The 15,125-nt window shown below is 44.9% G+C and overlaps 1 protein-coding gene across 3 annotated transcripts in view; it reads right to left on the bottom strand.

Moving 5' to 3' along the window:
- The window catches only part of fhdc1 (FH2 domain containing 1), a 93,026-nt gene that overhangs the window by 36,611 nt on the left and 41,290 nt on the right, over positions 1 to 15,125 (bottom strand). For all 3 annotated transcript variants that reach the window (XM_039750264.1, XM_039750265.1, XM_039750267.1), the window contains exon 2: positions 858 to 1,554. In XM_039750264.1, coding sequence (XP_039606198.1) covers positions 858 to 1,370 — 513 coding nt within the window. In that variant the 5' untranslated portion in view covers positions 1,371 to 1,554. The remainder of the gene's footprint in view (positions 1 to 857; positions 1,555 to 15,125) is intronic.

The following is a 15,125-nucleotide window of genomic DNA, read 5'->3' as shown; positions in this document are numbered from 1 at the left end:
TGGTACGATCTGCAAAGCGGCTTTCTGTCGCTTTTGTCTTCCAGAAGCATAATGTGTGCGTGTACGCGTTCTGAGTATGAACTATAAACCTGCCCTTACAGGCACCTAAAAGACCATTGCACCATTCGAATCCACCTAAAATTTGTACACTTTTAACTTCTACATTGACTTTATTGCAGGTAGCAGAGTTTGGCAAAATTCCAGAACCCTTCTTCAATTTTGCCAAACTTGAGGCAAAGTGAATTTAGTGGAGCTCGCTTATTGCTAATGCAGACTCAGCTATGGGATACCTTCTGGACCTGCTGGCGGTTGTACTGTAGTGAAGGAGATAATGAGGACAGAACTGATAGCCCATCTGAACAATGCTGCACAACTTCTCTGTAACTCACTAGCACTGAGGGCCTTCAACACAAGTGTGCCAAGAAACGCTACTAGGGGTCCTCCACCTCTATGGTAATACGCCTTTATAATGCCTCATTGTGACTGTTGTCTGATTAGTAGCCAATTCTTTTGAAAATGCTTGTGTGTGTTAGAGAACAGTTTTGTTATTGTTGCTTGTTCTAATATTTCTGTGTAAAAGTTAAATTCCCTTTTGGACAAATAAAGTATGATCTATTGATCTGCTATCTATCTGTCATGGGGTCATCATATTGACCCAGCAATACAATACCGTAACATCGGTTTCGATCCATGGTGTTTTATTTCAGGCAATTCTTAGAGAAAGAGAAGCCTGACCTATGCACGTCAAGCTTTTGGTCGCCATATCTATTACCCAAACAAGCATAATAGATGTATGGCAATGTGAGGAGACTGATGCAGATCATATACACCATCTAATGGCTGCCACTTCCACTCACCTCTTCCTTCCCATTCTGTAAGGCCGTCCAGGAGCCACGGGATCCCTGTCCCGATGAAATGCCAACAACTTTGCTGTCCTCTTGATGCCCGAAAAGCTCTTCAATGGTGCGCACATCGATTTGGTAATGAGGCCGGCGAGAGGCCAAAGTCCAGATGTTGGGCTTGCCTCGCACTTTCTCTTCAGGAATTGTCTTCCAGAAGAAGCTCCGCACCCTCCTCTTCTTGAACTGACCTGTGTCTGGCCTTCCCTGACCAGGGGGAAGCAACGGAGGGGGCGGAGGTGGAGGGATCCCGGGTGGAGGTGGGGGAGGGGGGATCCCGGGGGATGGGGGTGGAAGAGGTGGCGGTGGAGGCAGATGTAGTGGAGTGGAAGGAGTAGAAGATGGAGGAGGGGCGACTCCGATGGAAGTTTCCGAGACAGAGGGATGTCCAGGCATCAATACGGTTTCTGTCCGCTCACCATCGCAGTGTATCGGCTCGCTGAGCAAGGACAGACAGTTCATAACATACATTCTACTGACCAGCGGTCAAAGAGCCGAGGCAGGAGGGCAGGACATGAAGGAGGAGGAGAAGAAGAAGAAGAAAAAGGATAAATCATCACCAGAGTAGGGGATCCAGCAGGCATTGCCAATTTGGGGTTCATTAGTTCTGTGTGATGCAAGTTGAGTATCCAGTTATTGCCTCCACGCAGAGACCCTGCAGTCAAAAAGAGAGAACAAGTTACCAAAAAAGCAGACATCTCTGAAAACCACAAGTGTCCATTACAACTATAACAATGCAACATTAGGAGCAACTTCAGAATTAGCAAAAAAGGACCATTTCAGAAAACTCATTACATTCTCCAAAATTAATTATTTTGGGGTGTGATGTCCTGTTGCCTGCAGCCATTGGCACCAAACTCTGTTGGGACATCTAGTAGTTTGTTACCAAGGATGGAGTAGGGCAAGTGAGGAGACAACAAGAGATTTTTAAGGGTGGCAAAAAGTACAAAAGTCCATATTGATTAAATTCAACAGGTGCATAAATAAATAAATAAATACATACATACATACATACATAGGGATCAAGAGGGAAGTGTGATCAAAAATGAAAACACATTTATAATCCCAAAAAAATGATTCCATGTACCATTCCAGTCGCCCTCCCATCCAATGTGACCCTCCAAATTCTACAAAGCCAACTGGATCAGATGCAGGAGGAAAACAACAGGCTTGAAACGTCCAAAGATGACCTACAAATCAGAACTCTCTAAGTAGAGGAAGAAGCCTTCCATCAGAAGATAAGTGAAGCAAAGAGCCGCCATGAAAAGGAGGAGCAGCTGATCATCAGCGTCTGGTACAACATGGAGATAGCAGTGCAACACTCCAGTGCAGAACTGGAAACCTCGTCTCTAAATCGCCCCTTCTTGACCACAACCCAAACGACCTCATATTCAGCGCCACCCTCGCACCGCATCATCACTGGACTGACTGACTGTGGTTACCCAATCCAGTGAACCTCTCTGGTCTCCTCTGCCTTCTCGCAGTAATCTTGAAAACCTGACGCCACTGGCCCAGGAACTTGGCCACATTATCAGCTCCTACACTGGCTCCTCAGTCAGTACCAATGGAGACGTAACTGGACACTTCATCCCCTCCTGCCCCTTCCGACACTCAGAAGTTTGGATGACCCTTCCTTGGAAAGGAACGGTCAAGACCAGAGGTTCACTATCTGGTTTCTCCACATGTGAGTCTAGAAGGCTACTCCAACTAAAAGAAGTGGCAGTTCAGGGTGTGGTGTGTAGATGGGTGCAGAATTAGCTCAGAGACAGGAAGCGGATGGTGATGGTGTGAGGAACCTCATCAGAATTAGCTGAGTGGTGACCTGCAGGGGTCAGTGCTGGGGCCGCTGCCATTTTTAACACAAGAATCACTGAAGCCTACGAAAAAACTCGTAATCCCGACCTGCTCATCGTACCTCATGTTGAGTTTTTGCTAACCCTCCTGTTCTTGACATGTGATGCTCGATCTTCCCTTAGCAATTCCTTCCTTTAATTTCTTTGTGATGCACGTTAAGCTTACTAGCCTATAGTTACTCAGATCAGCCCAATCATCTTTTTAATATAACTGGATAATACATGTTAGACTCCAGCCTTTAAGGAATTTCACCCATGTGCAGAGATTTTTGAAAAATATGCATCATGGGTTTATACAGTAATCCCTCCTCGATCGCGGGGGTTGCGTTCCAGAACCCCCCGCGATAGATGAAAATCTGCGAAGTAGAAACCATATGTTTGTATGGTTATTTTTATATATTTTAAGCCCTTATAAACTCTCCCACACTGTTAACATTATTAGAGCCCCCCCTTAGAGACATGAAATAACACCCTTTAGTCAAAAGTTTAAACTGTGCTCCATGACAAGACAGAGATGACAGTTCTTTCTCACAATTAAAAGAATGCAAACATATCTTCTCTTCAAAGGAGTGCACATGTCAGGAGCAGAGAATGTCAGAGAGAGCGAGAGAAAAGCAAACAATCAAAAAATCAATACATGCTTTTGGGCTTTTAAGAATGCTGAAGTACCGCGATAAAGCGACATTTTTTAGAGGAGCGTCCGTATCCTCTAGGCAAACAGCCCCTCTGCTCACACCCCCTCCATCAGGCAGAGAATGTCAGAGACAGAGAGAAGCAAACAATCAAGCACCACATGGGAAGCATATCGTATATCATTGAGGAGTTTTAGTTAATATGTAATACATGCTCTGATTGGGTAGCTTCTAAGCCATCCGCCAATAGCGTCCCTTGTATGAAATCAACTGGGCAAATAAACTGAAGAAGCATGTACCATAAATTAAAAGACCCATAGTCCGCAGAAATCCGCGAACTAGAGAAAAATTCGTGATATATATTTAGATATGCTTACATTTAAAATCCGTGATGGAGTGAAGAAGTGAAAGTCGAAGCGTGATATAGCGAGGAATCACTGTATTTGCATTCACTAACCCCCTTAAGCACTCAATAATAAATGTTACAGTATGTAGTTCTGGTGATTTATTAGATTTTAGCATTTTTAATCTAAGCAGCACTTCTCTCTCAACAATGTCCAATTTGTAATTCCTTAGTAACCCTCATTACTTTTAGGAGGTGTTTTTTCATGGTTTGGTCCTAGGGTGGGCAAAATTCCCCTTTATACTCTTTATTATGTAGACTTTAACCTCATCAGAGTTGGCTGAAGATAAGAGTGGTATTCAGCAGGGGTCAGTGCTGAGGCCACTGCTATTTTTAACACTAGAATCACTGATAATCCTGGGCCACCTTTAATTCCTTCGCACCTCTCCATTTGCATTGTTTGTTTTGTAAATGTGTCGACCAACACAAGCGGCAAGCAGCCTGCTTTCCCATCGCCACAGCTCAACACGGGCAAAAAGTAATTCTAGGAAGCGCCTGAGGATCGCACCGCCGACCTCTTGATTATGAGTCAGCAGTTCTTACAGCTGCAACCCCCAAGCGGTCGTGTTAGTATTGTACCTTAACTGAAGCCTGCAGCTAATAGTTGGGGGCAGGCTGGTTTGGGGTGAGGCTTTTTTGGATAGGCTATAGGAGATCTAGGTCTGCTTCTGTGGCACTTTTGTTTTGGAAGCCCCAAACTCCTTTTGGTCTTATTTTTGACTCCATCTTACAAAATTTGTGATGTTCATGAGAAGGACAAAGGCTATACAGTGGTACCTCGGTATACGTCCTTAATCCGTTCCAGATCATTTGACTTATACCAAACAGGACGTATACCAAATTAATTTTTCCAATAAGAAATAAAGGGAAAATGATTAAACCGTTCCCATGAAAAATAATCCTATTGTTATTGGCATATTAAACATTGATGGGGTTGTATAAAATAATCTAAACACTGCTTAATATTAAAATGCATAAATACAAAAGCAATTAGATGAAATAAATGAACATTTAACCTCACTTTGCTTTTTAATAACGTCTTTGTTTTTCACAATCGTAGATACCGTCGTTCTCGGCATACGGTATGCAGCAGCCATGTCCCGGATATGCATGCCACCTTCATACTTTTCAACAATCAATTCAAATTTATGCAAAAAATCACAAAATCACATGAAAATTCACATAGAGTTATAGCGCGGGTGTGGTGTTATGGGTCCACAGCTCGTTGAGAAAAGGCCATTCATTTTAAATAAATAATCACCGCACCCGAGGCGGCTTCGTGAGGCGATTATGCGAGCAGCGGGGCAGTCGTCGATGTGGGCGTTTCTCACCGTGTGCACAGGTGAGGAACTGCCCACATTCGTGATTGCTCCCGTGGCTAATGCTACAGCTGTGATGGCCCCTCACGTTTTAAAAGAAGTGCGAGTCGGTTTTGTGGGGGGTGAAAAAGAAACGATCGGAGAGAAAAAAGGAAAGGAAAGAGGACAGAGGTTACAGGGAGCGAGGAAGCATGCGGAGCAAGAGAGATGGACAGGCGGTGTGTGCGTGTGGTGAGCGCACGATCGTGGGCAGCTGCGAGGAAGCTGGGTGTTAGGCCGACACCCAGGCGTTTGAGTTGATGTTGCTCCCACTGAGCGACCAAGTAGCGGGAGTGACCAGGTGAAAGCGACGAGCCGCAGAAGGCCGCGGAAAGGCAGCGGAAGTCGGGAGGCTTGGTGGTGGAGTCCCCAGTGTGTGCGTCCTGGCCATTGGTGGAAACTAAGTCTCGGGGACTGGGATGAGTGCCAGACCGAAGCCAGCGATCGGGAGGTCTCCAGTCTCGTGTGTGTGTGTGTGTAGAGGAGGGCAGCTGCAGAGAGCGTCTTGCCTGCTGCTAAGCCCAAACAGGATAAGCAGGTGAGACGCTACCAGAAAAGCACCGAGCTTGTTTGTTGTTTTAAAGAACTGCTTCCTAAAGAAGATTTTACACCTCGTTTTAAAGGATTGCTTTTTCTTATTGTTTTAACCTCCACGTTTTACCTTTAATGGATTATTTATTTTTTGAATGGACTGCACTTTATGAACAATTTTGTTTTGATGGACTGTTTTTTAATAAAAGCACTGTTTTCACTTTTAACCATCCCCTTGCTAAGATGCTCAATTATTTGCCTTCACTGACTAGCTCACTCGGTTTCATTATCGACGGTGTTGGGTTCAAGGGTTCCCAAACATCAAAGGGAGCGTGGAGCCAGAACCCACATCGTCACAGCGGGTCGTTCACTGAATGCTAGCAACTGGCGTACTGACGCGCGTGGGCAGTCGTGGCTTTGTCTCAAGAGAGGTCAACAAGGGTAGCAGGCCGTGGTCTAGCACGTGAGTCGGATTCCAAACAAAGGTCGTATACCAAGCAAGATTTTTCGCGTCCAAACAGGATGTATACCAAGTTGGACTTATTCCAAAGCGGATGTATACCGAGGTACCACTGTAAAAGAAAAAGCTTGACTGAGGCAATTTGCTCCTTCAGAGAAGGCAACTTTACTACTCATATTAAGGAGCTTTTTTTTCTTGACGTCTCCATGGCTTTTGACAATGTGTGTCATGAGATTGTGATTTATAAAATGTTCCTCAAGGCAGGGCCAGCTTTACTATTTAGGCGAACTAAGCAGTCATCGAGGGTGGTGGCATTTCTTTAATCAATGGAGACCCTGAACACTCTGACTGAATACAACTGGCCGACTCCCATTACCCTTTTAGGTTGTTTAAAATCATATTGATGTACTTGTGGTATTTGGTCTCAACATCTGACAACCTTTACAAGCCCCTTTGAGGTGCTCTTCTAGATATCAGGATGCACCTTGTTCAGCCCACTCAGAGGCTCTCTGTACAACAGACACTGAGCGTCTTACAATCACTTAGCCAGAGGAGTGTTGTACAATGTCATTAAATAAAGACAATGTTTTTACAACAGTGCATGAAGCCAGTATACTTAATGTCAAGGCTAAAGACGCTTTACATTGTAACTAGAAGAGTGATGGAAACAGTCATAAAGACTCAATTTATAAAACATTACAATTACATAACAGACCAGCTGCAATCATGGCTTAACATGACAAAGAACAGCGAGGTCAGTAGGTCAGTTTATAAAAATGTGTACAGTGTATTCAGTACACCAAGTTCTAAGTTACAATTGCCCACTTTAAAAAAAAAAAACTATATATATGAACTGTATATACAGTATGTGGCAGACGACCAGAGACCTTGCCCCACTGGAACATCTGGAGCAAGGAAGGACTGAAGGGGGGCAATATCCCCCTGGGTGCAAGAGGGCAGCCCCCCGGATTCCATCAGAGGACACAGATACGGAGCTGGGAAGCTCACCCTTGTGGGAGTCCATGGCCACCACCAGGGGGCTCTTGCATGGTTCCCGAGCCCTGGAGGACAGCACTTCCACCACACCAGGAAGTGCTGCCGAACCAGGAACTGTGTACGCCCAGAGGATCATGGAGCACCAGGAGCACATCCGGGGCAGGATAAAAGGGGCAGCCTCACTCCATTCGGGGAGCCGGAGTCAGGAGGAGGAAGACAGAGCTTGCGAGAGAGGAGTGGAGGCGGCTGAAGAGTAGTGAAAAGGACTGGGTTTGTGGATTGTGCACGATATTGTGTATGGTGTTGTGAATAAACAATGCGTATTTTGGACATCGTGAGCCTCAGTGTCTGTCTGTGTCTGGGCTATCTTTCACAATATATATACAGTATATAGAAATTGTCAGCCTTCATAGACAAAGATTGTAGGACAGAAGCTTGTACTGAGTATACCATGACTTTAGTTATTACAGATATTATGACATATAACACCATAAAGTTAATGACAAATGAACTGATCTCTCTATGTGTAAAAATATTTCCTAATATGTGAAGGTACAGTATACTGTATGTGTATCAGTAAATTTTGGGTTAGTAATATTTGTCATATAAATATAAATAATAATGTTCGGGCCTAGTCATTACTAATATTAGGAGACCATCTAGGTAAACATTGCATTTGCTGCTGGAAGAAGTGTTGGTGTGGCTAGCAGGGGGCGCTTACCCTGTGGTCTGAATGTGGGTCCTACTGCCGCAGTGCAGTGATGGGCACACTGTGCTATAAAAATGGCACTGTCCTTCAGATGAGACGTAAAACCAAGGTCCTAACTCTCTGTGGCCACAAAAGATCCCGGGGCATTCTTCATTAAGAGTAGATTATATCCCGATGTCCTGCCTAAATTGGCCCACCATGGCCTGGTCATTCTGATCATCCCCTAATCATCCCCTATCTCTAACTGGCTAACTATCTCTCACCGCTTCACCACCTAACAGTTAAAGTGTAGTGAGCATAAGGGTACAAAAATGGCTGCCATCACATCATCCAGATTGATGCTACACATTGGTAAAGTGGTTCACAATAGATAGATAGATAGGAAAGGCACTATATGATAGATAGATAGATAGATAGATAGATAGATAGATAGATAGATAGATAGATAGATAGATAGATAGACAGATAGATAGATAGGAAAGGCACTATATAATAGATAGATAGATAGATAGATAGATAGATAGATAGATAGATAGATAGATAGATAGATAGATAGATAGATAGATAGATAGTGTCACAGATGGTTGGGGGGGAGACCCGGCTGGGACACCCCGGAGGACTGGAGGAGGGCTTACGCTTCTCCCAGACCATGTGGGGGCGACCGCCCTGGTGGCTATGAGGACCACGGGTATAGAGGTTTGAAGCTCAACCCTGTAGGGGCCCAAGGTCACTGCCAGGGGGTGCCCCAATGCCTTTGGAGCCCTGGACCTCAGCACTTCCACCACACCTGGAAGTGCTGGGGGGATGAGGATCGGGGACACCCGGAGTGCTTCTGGGTGCGCAGCCGCCACTTCCGCCACACTGGGGAGTGCCGGTGGAAGATTGACGGAATACACCTGGAGCACATCCGGGTGATTATAAAAGGGGCCACCTCCCTACATACGATGGCTTGAGTCGGGTGAGGAGAAGGACGGAGCTCGGGAGGAGAGGAGTGATGTGGCCTGAAGGACGAAGGTATTGATTTGAGTTGGCCTGGACTTTGGGGTTTGTGCACTTTTGTAAATATGGACGTGTATAATAAATGTGTTTTGAGTGACTTAAACATGCCTGCCTGTCTGTGTCCGGGCCGGCTACAATGATAGATAGATAGATAGATAGATAGATAGATAGATAGATAGATAGATAGATAGATAGATAGATAGATAGATAGATAGATAGATAGATAGATAGATAGATAGATTTATTTCAGATTTAATATATTTTTGATGTTAACTTCTAACATATCATTTCAAAGTTTTTCTTAACTTGACCTTGCTGTTCCTTGTCCTTTCAGTTAATTTATAAGTGCAGGTGGCTTGGTCTGTAATTGTGATGGCTTGTAAGCTTTGAACAATAATAAATCACACTACAGGAGGCACAAAAGACCCAGAGAAACCTTGAATGAATGACACTCTGGAAGAGCAGCTCATCATTGTGTGAAAGCTTAGCCACCTGAACCCAAACAGCACCATAAATAACAGAAGATGAAAAGGACGGAGGAGTGAGAGAGGCGTCCGCCTCGGGCCTCCATTTGAGCAGAACACTCCAGTCAGGCTCTTCAATCCACCACCATGCATCCTGCCTCCTTCCTCGCAGCTGCTTCTGTCATTCTTGTATTCAAGTGTTCTGCTCTTTCTGACCCTTCCTTGTTTTTTCTGGTTTTGTTTTTTGTTTTTTGCTTTCAACAAGGGATGGACATCAATAGTCATAAAGAAAAAGAGACAAAAAGACCAAGAAGACCAACACTGGCAGACAAAAGGCAAGAACAGACACAGTGTTGAGAGGGTGATCATTCACATGAGCCTGCAGGGGCCAAGTAAGGGGGGATCACAGAAGAGGGCTGTAAAAGAGGCTCACGTATTTGTCCTGAAGCCATCAACCTGATGAAAGATCTGTGACTCACAGACCTGTCAACCTCTGCCATGACACCTTGTCATAATCTGCCTAAAAAGTTTAATTTTTTTTCCTACTGTTCATATGAGTACGGCTTTTGTGGTTTCTGAGGATAAGAAACTTATAGTTATATTCATCTTTGACACATTCACATTCTCCCACAGCTCCTTGATGTTTTCCTTATCAACACACTGCCATGTTGAGGACTGGTTGCTAGGTTTGTCATATTAAAGGGGGCTGAATCTGTTCTTTTCTGTGGCTGTTCTAATTGGTCTTTATGCAGCTTTTAATTAATTCAAAATGCTGCTGCAAGACTTATTACAAGAACTAGACAATACAAACACATAACTGCAGTTCTCACGTCCTTACTCTGGCTCCCAGTTGAGTTCAGGGGGGATTCAAAATCCTTTATCTATAAATGGAAAGCTTAGGCATCACAGGTCGATAGATGTCCGATGGGGAGGATGGCTGGGCCTCATGCCCAGCTGGAACGCCCAGAGAGTGGAAGGACCAGGAGAGGAGCAGTATCTCCCCTGGGATATGAGAGGGCACCCGCCCTGGTGGGTGTTGGGGCCTGGACATTTGCTAAGCCATGGACCGCAGCACTTCCTGGTCTGGCGGAAGTCATCAGGGAGCACCTGAAGCACATCCGGGTGAACTATAAAAGGGGTTGCCTCACTCCATTCAAGGAGCCGGAGTTGGGAGGCAGAGGATGGAGTTTGCAAGGAGAGGAGTGGAGGTGGAAGAAGAATAGAGAAAAGGAGAAGAAAAGAGGGGACTGTGAGCATTTCTAGCTAATTGGTGCACTAAGTGAGGTGCTGTAAAGGAAAGCCAAAATAAACGTGTGTGTTTGGACTTCCATGTTGTCCTGGTGTCTGTCTGTAGTCGGGCTGATCTTTCCACACTGATTACTTACTTTTGACATTTACATTCATTATTACAATTTCTGTTTGTATTAAACGGGGTGGTCTGGACAGACCCCAACCCTTTTTTAAACTTTCTCTTACTTCTTATTTTACATCAGCTTACTGAATATATTCATGTCCAGATCATTTACATATATTAACCCTTTGTAGATGATTGTCGCGAAATCACTTCAAACCACTTCCGGCCTGAATGCAGCCGAGGTGGCATATACATACAATTCAATGCATACCAGCGATCATAGTGGAGGCACTGGTCATGTCACCTAGCAGTCATAGTGGAAACTACATCTACCTGATGGAAGCAAAGTGCTGGCGTGGCTGTGCACGTGGATTTTGGCTGCTAATTTCGAGAAATTGTCCAAATTTGAGATAAGTTGTGCTATAAGATAAAAACACATACCAGCTTATTGTTTGCTTGTGTGCTATATTCAAATGAATAATCTCCACTTAATTTAGCATCTGCTTGACAGAAAAAACACAAATAAAGTCTTTTTTTTATATAATTGTAAATAAATTTAGGAAGCAAGGGGTTAAAACAGAAGTGACCCCAGAACTGACGCACCACTTTAAATGCAACCCAAGTCTGATGTTGCCCCTGTCGCAGATGGCTGGGGGGACGACCCGGCCGGGATGCCTTGGAGAGCCCTGGTCCTCAGCACTTCCGCCACACCAGGAAGTGCTGGGAGGAAGAGGAGCAGGGACACCTGGAATGCTTCCGGGGATACAGCCGGCACTTCCGTCACACGGGGGCATGTCGGCGGGAGATTGCTGGGAAGCACCTGGAGCACATCCGGGTGTGAATAAAACCCACAGGGGCTGCCTCCCTTCATTTGGGGCTGGAGTCAGGAGAGAAGGAAGGACAAGGTCTGGAAGGAGACGGGGAGGCGGCCTGAAGAGTGAAGGCATTGTGTGGCATTGGCCAGGACTTTGGGGACTCTAGGGGTTTGTGAGCACTGAAGTGTAAATAATAGAATGTATAATAAACGTGTGTGGGGTGATTCGAACATGTCTGCCTGTCTGTGTCCCGGTCATAGTCCACACCCCTCAGCATAATCTGTTGCTTCCTGTATTTGAAACAATTTTGTACCCACCTAAACACCACATCTTGAATTATTTGGTGCCATGTAGCATTCCAGTCGCCCTCCCATCCAATGTGACCCTCCAAATACTACAAAGCCAACTGGAACAGATGCAGATGGGAAATAACAGGCTTGAAACGTCCAAAGACGACCTACAAATCAGAACTCTCTATGCAGAGGAAGAAGCCTCCCGTCAGAAGATAAGTGAAGCAAAGAGCCGCCATGAAAAGGAGGAGCAGCTGATCATCAGCGCCTGGTACAACATGGGGATAGCAGTGCAACACTCCAGTGCAGAAATGGAAACCTTGTCTGTAAATCGCCCCTTCTTGACCACAACCCAAGCGACCTCATATTCATCGCCACCCTTGCACCGCATCATCACTGGACTGACTGACCACGGTTACATGATCCAGTGAACCTCTCTGGTCTCCTCTGCTTTCTCACAGTAATCTTGCAGACCTGATGCCACTCGCCCAGGAACTTGGCCACATTATCAGCTCCTTCACTGGCTCCTCAGTCAGTACCAATGGAGACGTAACTGGACACTTCATCCCCACCCCTTCCGACGCTCAGAAGGTTGGATGACTCTTCCTTGGAAAGGAAGACCAGTGGGTCAATATCTGGTTTCTCCAAATGAGCATTCTTCAAAGCTCTCTCCTTGCTCCTGTCTCTTTTCTCTCTATGCTTTGAACTCCCCTCCTTGCCACTGTTATGAGCTAAAGAGCTTCCAAGCACACAGAGTCTAGAAGGTGTGTAGATGGTTGCAGAATTGGCTCAGAAACAGGAAGTGGACGGTGATGGTGTGAGGAACCTCATCAGAATTAGCTGAGTGGTGACCTGCAGGGGTCAGTGCTGGGGCCGCTGCCATTTTTAACACAAGAATCACTGAAGCCTACGAAAAAACTCGCAATCCTGACCTGCTCATCGTCCCTCATGTTGAGTTTTTGCTAACCCTCCTGTTCTTGAGATGTGATGCTTGATCCTTCCCTTAGCAATTCCTTTCTTTAATTTCTTTGTGATGCACGTTAAACTTGCTGGCCTATAGTTACTCAGATCAGCCCAATCATCTTTTTAATATAACTGGATAATACATGTTAGCCTCTAGCCTTTAAGGAATTTCACCCATGTGCAGAGATTTTTGAAAAATATGCATCAGGGGTTTATATTTGCACTCCCTAACTTCCATAAGCACTCGATAATAAATGTTACATTATGTAGTTCTGGTGATTTGTTAGATTTTAGCATTTTTAATCTAAGCAGCACTTCTCTCTCTACAATTTCCCATTTGTAATTCCTTAGTAATCCTCATTACTTTTAGAGGGTCTTTTTTCATTGTTGGGCCCTAGGGGGGTCAAAATTCCCCTTAATACTCTTTACGATGTAGACTTTAACAGAGTGCCATGTCACGTACATGTGAATAGGAGGACGTTGTATGGACCAAGTGAAGGTAATTCCACGCCAGGCCAGGGGGTGGCGGGGTGCACTAAACCTTCTTCTGTTGTCTTAGCAGACCAGCTATGGGAAAATCTGTCTGACCCATCTTTGGAGATGTCACTTCCAGTTCTGGCGCATGAGATGATGTCACTTCCAGTTCTGGCGACTATGCTGAGGTCACTTCCGATTCCGGCGGCCTAGGCTGAGGTCACTACCGGTTCTGGCAACTATGGTGACTTCAGAAAAAGGTCACTTCCAGTCTTCCCACTTAAAACCTCCATCTTTCCAAACCTCAATCAGTTCATGTCTGGACTCCAAGTAAAGAAATGAACAAATTGCAGCTAGGGATAATATACGGGTGGCTGCCCCAGACCTTTTTAAGTGTGTCGAGTCTGATCTTTCACAACCCCAAATCTGCATTCTCTCCACCAAGTGTACTACTGCGGACTCTCACCAAGAAGCATCTCAGCTCGAAAATTGGGAATGTGGATGGGTGGAGTTTAGTGGTAACACTGCACTGAAATGGTGAGGGGGTGACAGAGAGAGAGAGAGGTCAGCAGGAAGTGCTCAGCTCACAGGATTCAGAAACGGTCTCTGAGTGGCTGACTAAAGGAAATCTACTATTAGTTTGTGCTACAGGGAGCGAGATGTTTGTGACCGACCAGCATCAGTTCACCACAGTGTAAATCTTCGAATGGAGATGCTCAGATCAGCCCGATTATCTTTTTAATATAACTGAATAGTACATGTTAGCTTCCAGCCTTTAAGGAATTTCACCCATGTGCAGAGATTTTTGAAAAATATGCATCACAGGTTTATATCTGCACTCCCTAACTTCCTTAAGCACTCGGTAATAAATGTTACAGTATGTAGTTCTGGTGATTTGTTAGATTTTAGCATTTTTAATCTAAGCAGCACTTCTCTCTCTACAATTTCCCATTTGTAATTCCTCAGTAATCCTCATTACTTTTAGGAGGTGTTTTGTCATGGTTGGGCCCTAGGGGGGTCAAAATTCCCCTTAATACTCTTTATTATGTAGACTTTAGCAGAGCACCCTGTCACGTACAGTGGAACCTTGGTTCACGAACGTCCCGGTTCACGACCAAAAAGATCGCCAAACTTTTGCCTCAGTTCACAACCACACACTCGGTATACGAACAAGCCAGGTTCCCTTGCCTGCCTGCAAGCTGAGCTGAAAGAGAGAGAGAAAGAGCGAGCGAGCACGTGTCTGCTGGGAAGGGGGAGGAGGAGATTGCTGCACGTGTTTGCCTGCCTATCTGTAGGCTGTAGTGCAAGCGAAACCATCCCCGTCCCCCCACAGGCAGCCTGAGAGAGAAAGAGAGCTGCCATGCTTTTTCATTTAAGCAAAGCCGCTCCTTGTTCATTGTTTTCAATAAGACGTGCACTCTCTTTGTGCTCTACAGTATTTCGTGTGCTTTTGCAGTTAACTATGGCTTCTAAGCAAGTGGAGAGTGGTCAGAAGAAAGTTTTAAAGAAAATTGAAATCGAAGTAAAGAAAGAAATTACAAAAGGTGGAAAAAATGTTTACCAGTTTACTCATTTACCAATCTGAGAACCCTCGTGCTTTCAAGCAGCACAATGTAAACAAAGCCAGACTGCCAGTAATGTAGGGCGCAAACACGAAGGATTGGGTCACAAGGAGTTTGTTTTTGGAATGGCTGCATGAGGCTTTCACTCCTACCAGCTAAAAGCACCAGAAACCCAAGAAATCACAAGAGAGAAAACACCTGAAGGAAAACACTTCATGCCAGAACTCAACTCATGCAAGGTTAGTTTTCTTGGTGGTTTTTGTATTACGGATTTTCAAAAGTTAATTTTTCAGTTCATAACGCGATTTGTTGCAATGTTACTTTTATCTTTTTTCAAATGTTCCTTTTTTCTGCTGTGCTTAA

Source organism: Polypterus senegalus, chromosome 4 (assembly GCF_016835505.1).
Source record: "Polypterus senegalus isolate Bchr_013 chromosome 4, ASM1683550v1, whole genome shotgun sequence".
NCBI classification, from domain to species: Eukaryota; Metazoa; Chordata; class Cladistia; order Polypteriformes; family Polypteridae; genus Polypterus; species Polypterus senegalus.
The sequence above is the reverse complement of the archived record's forward strand: the minus strand, read 5'-3'. Positions and strand labels throughout refer to the sequence as shown.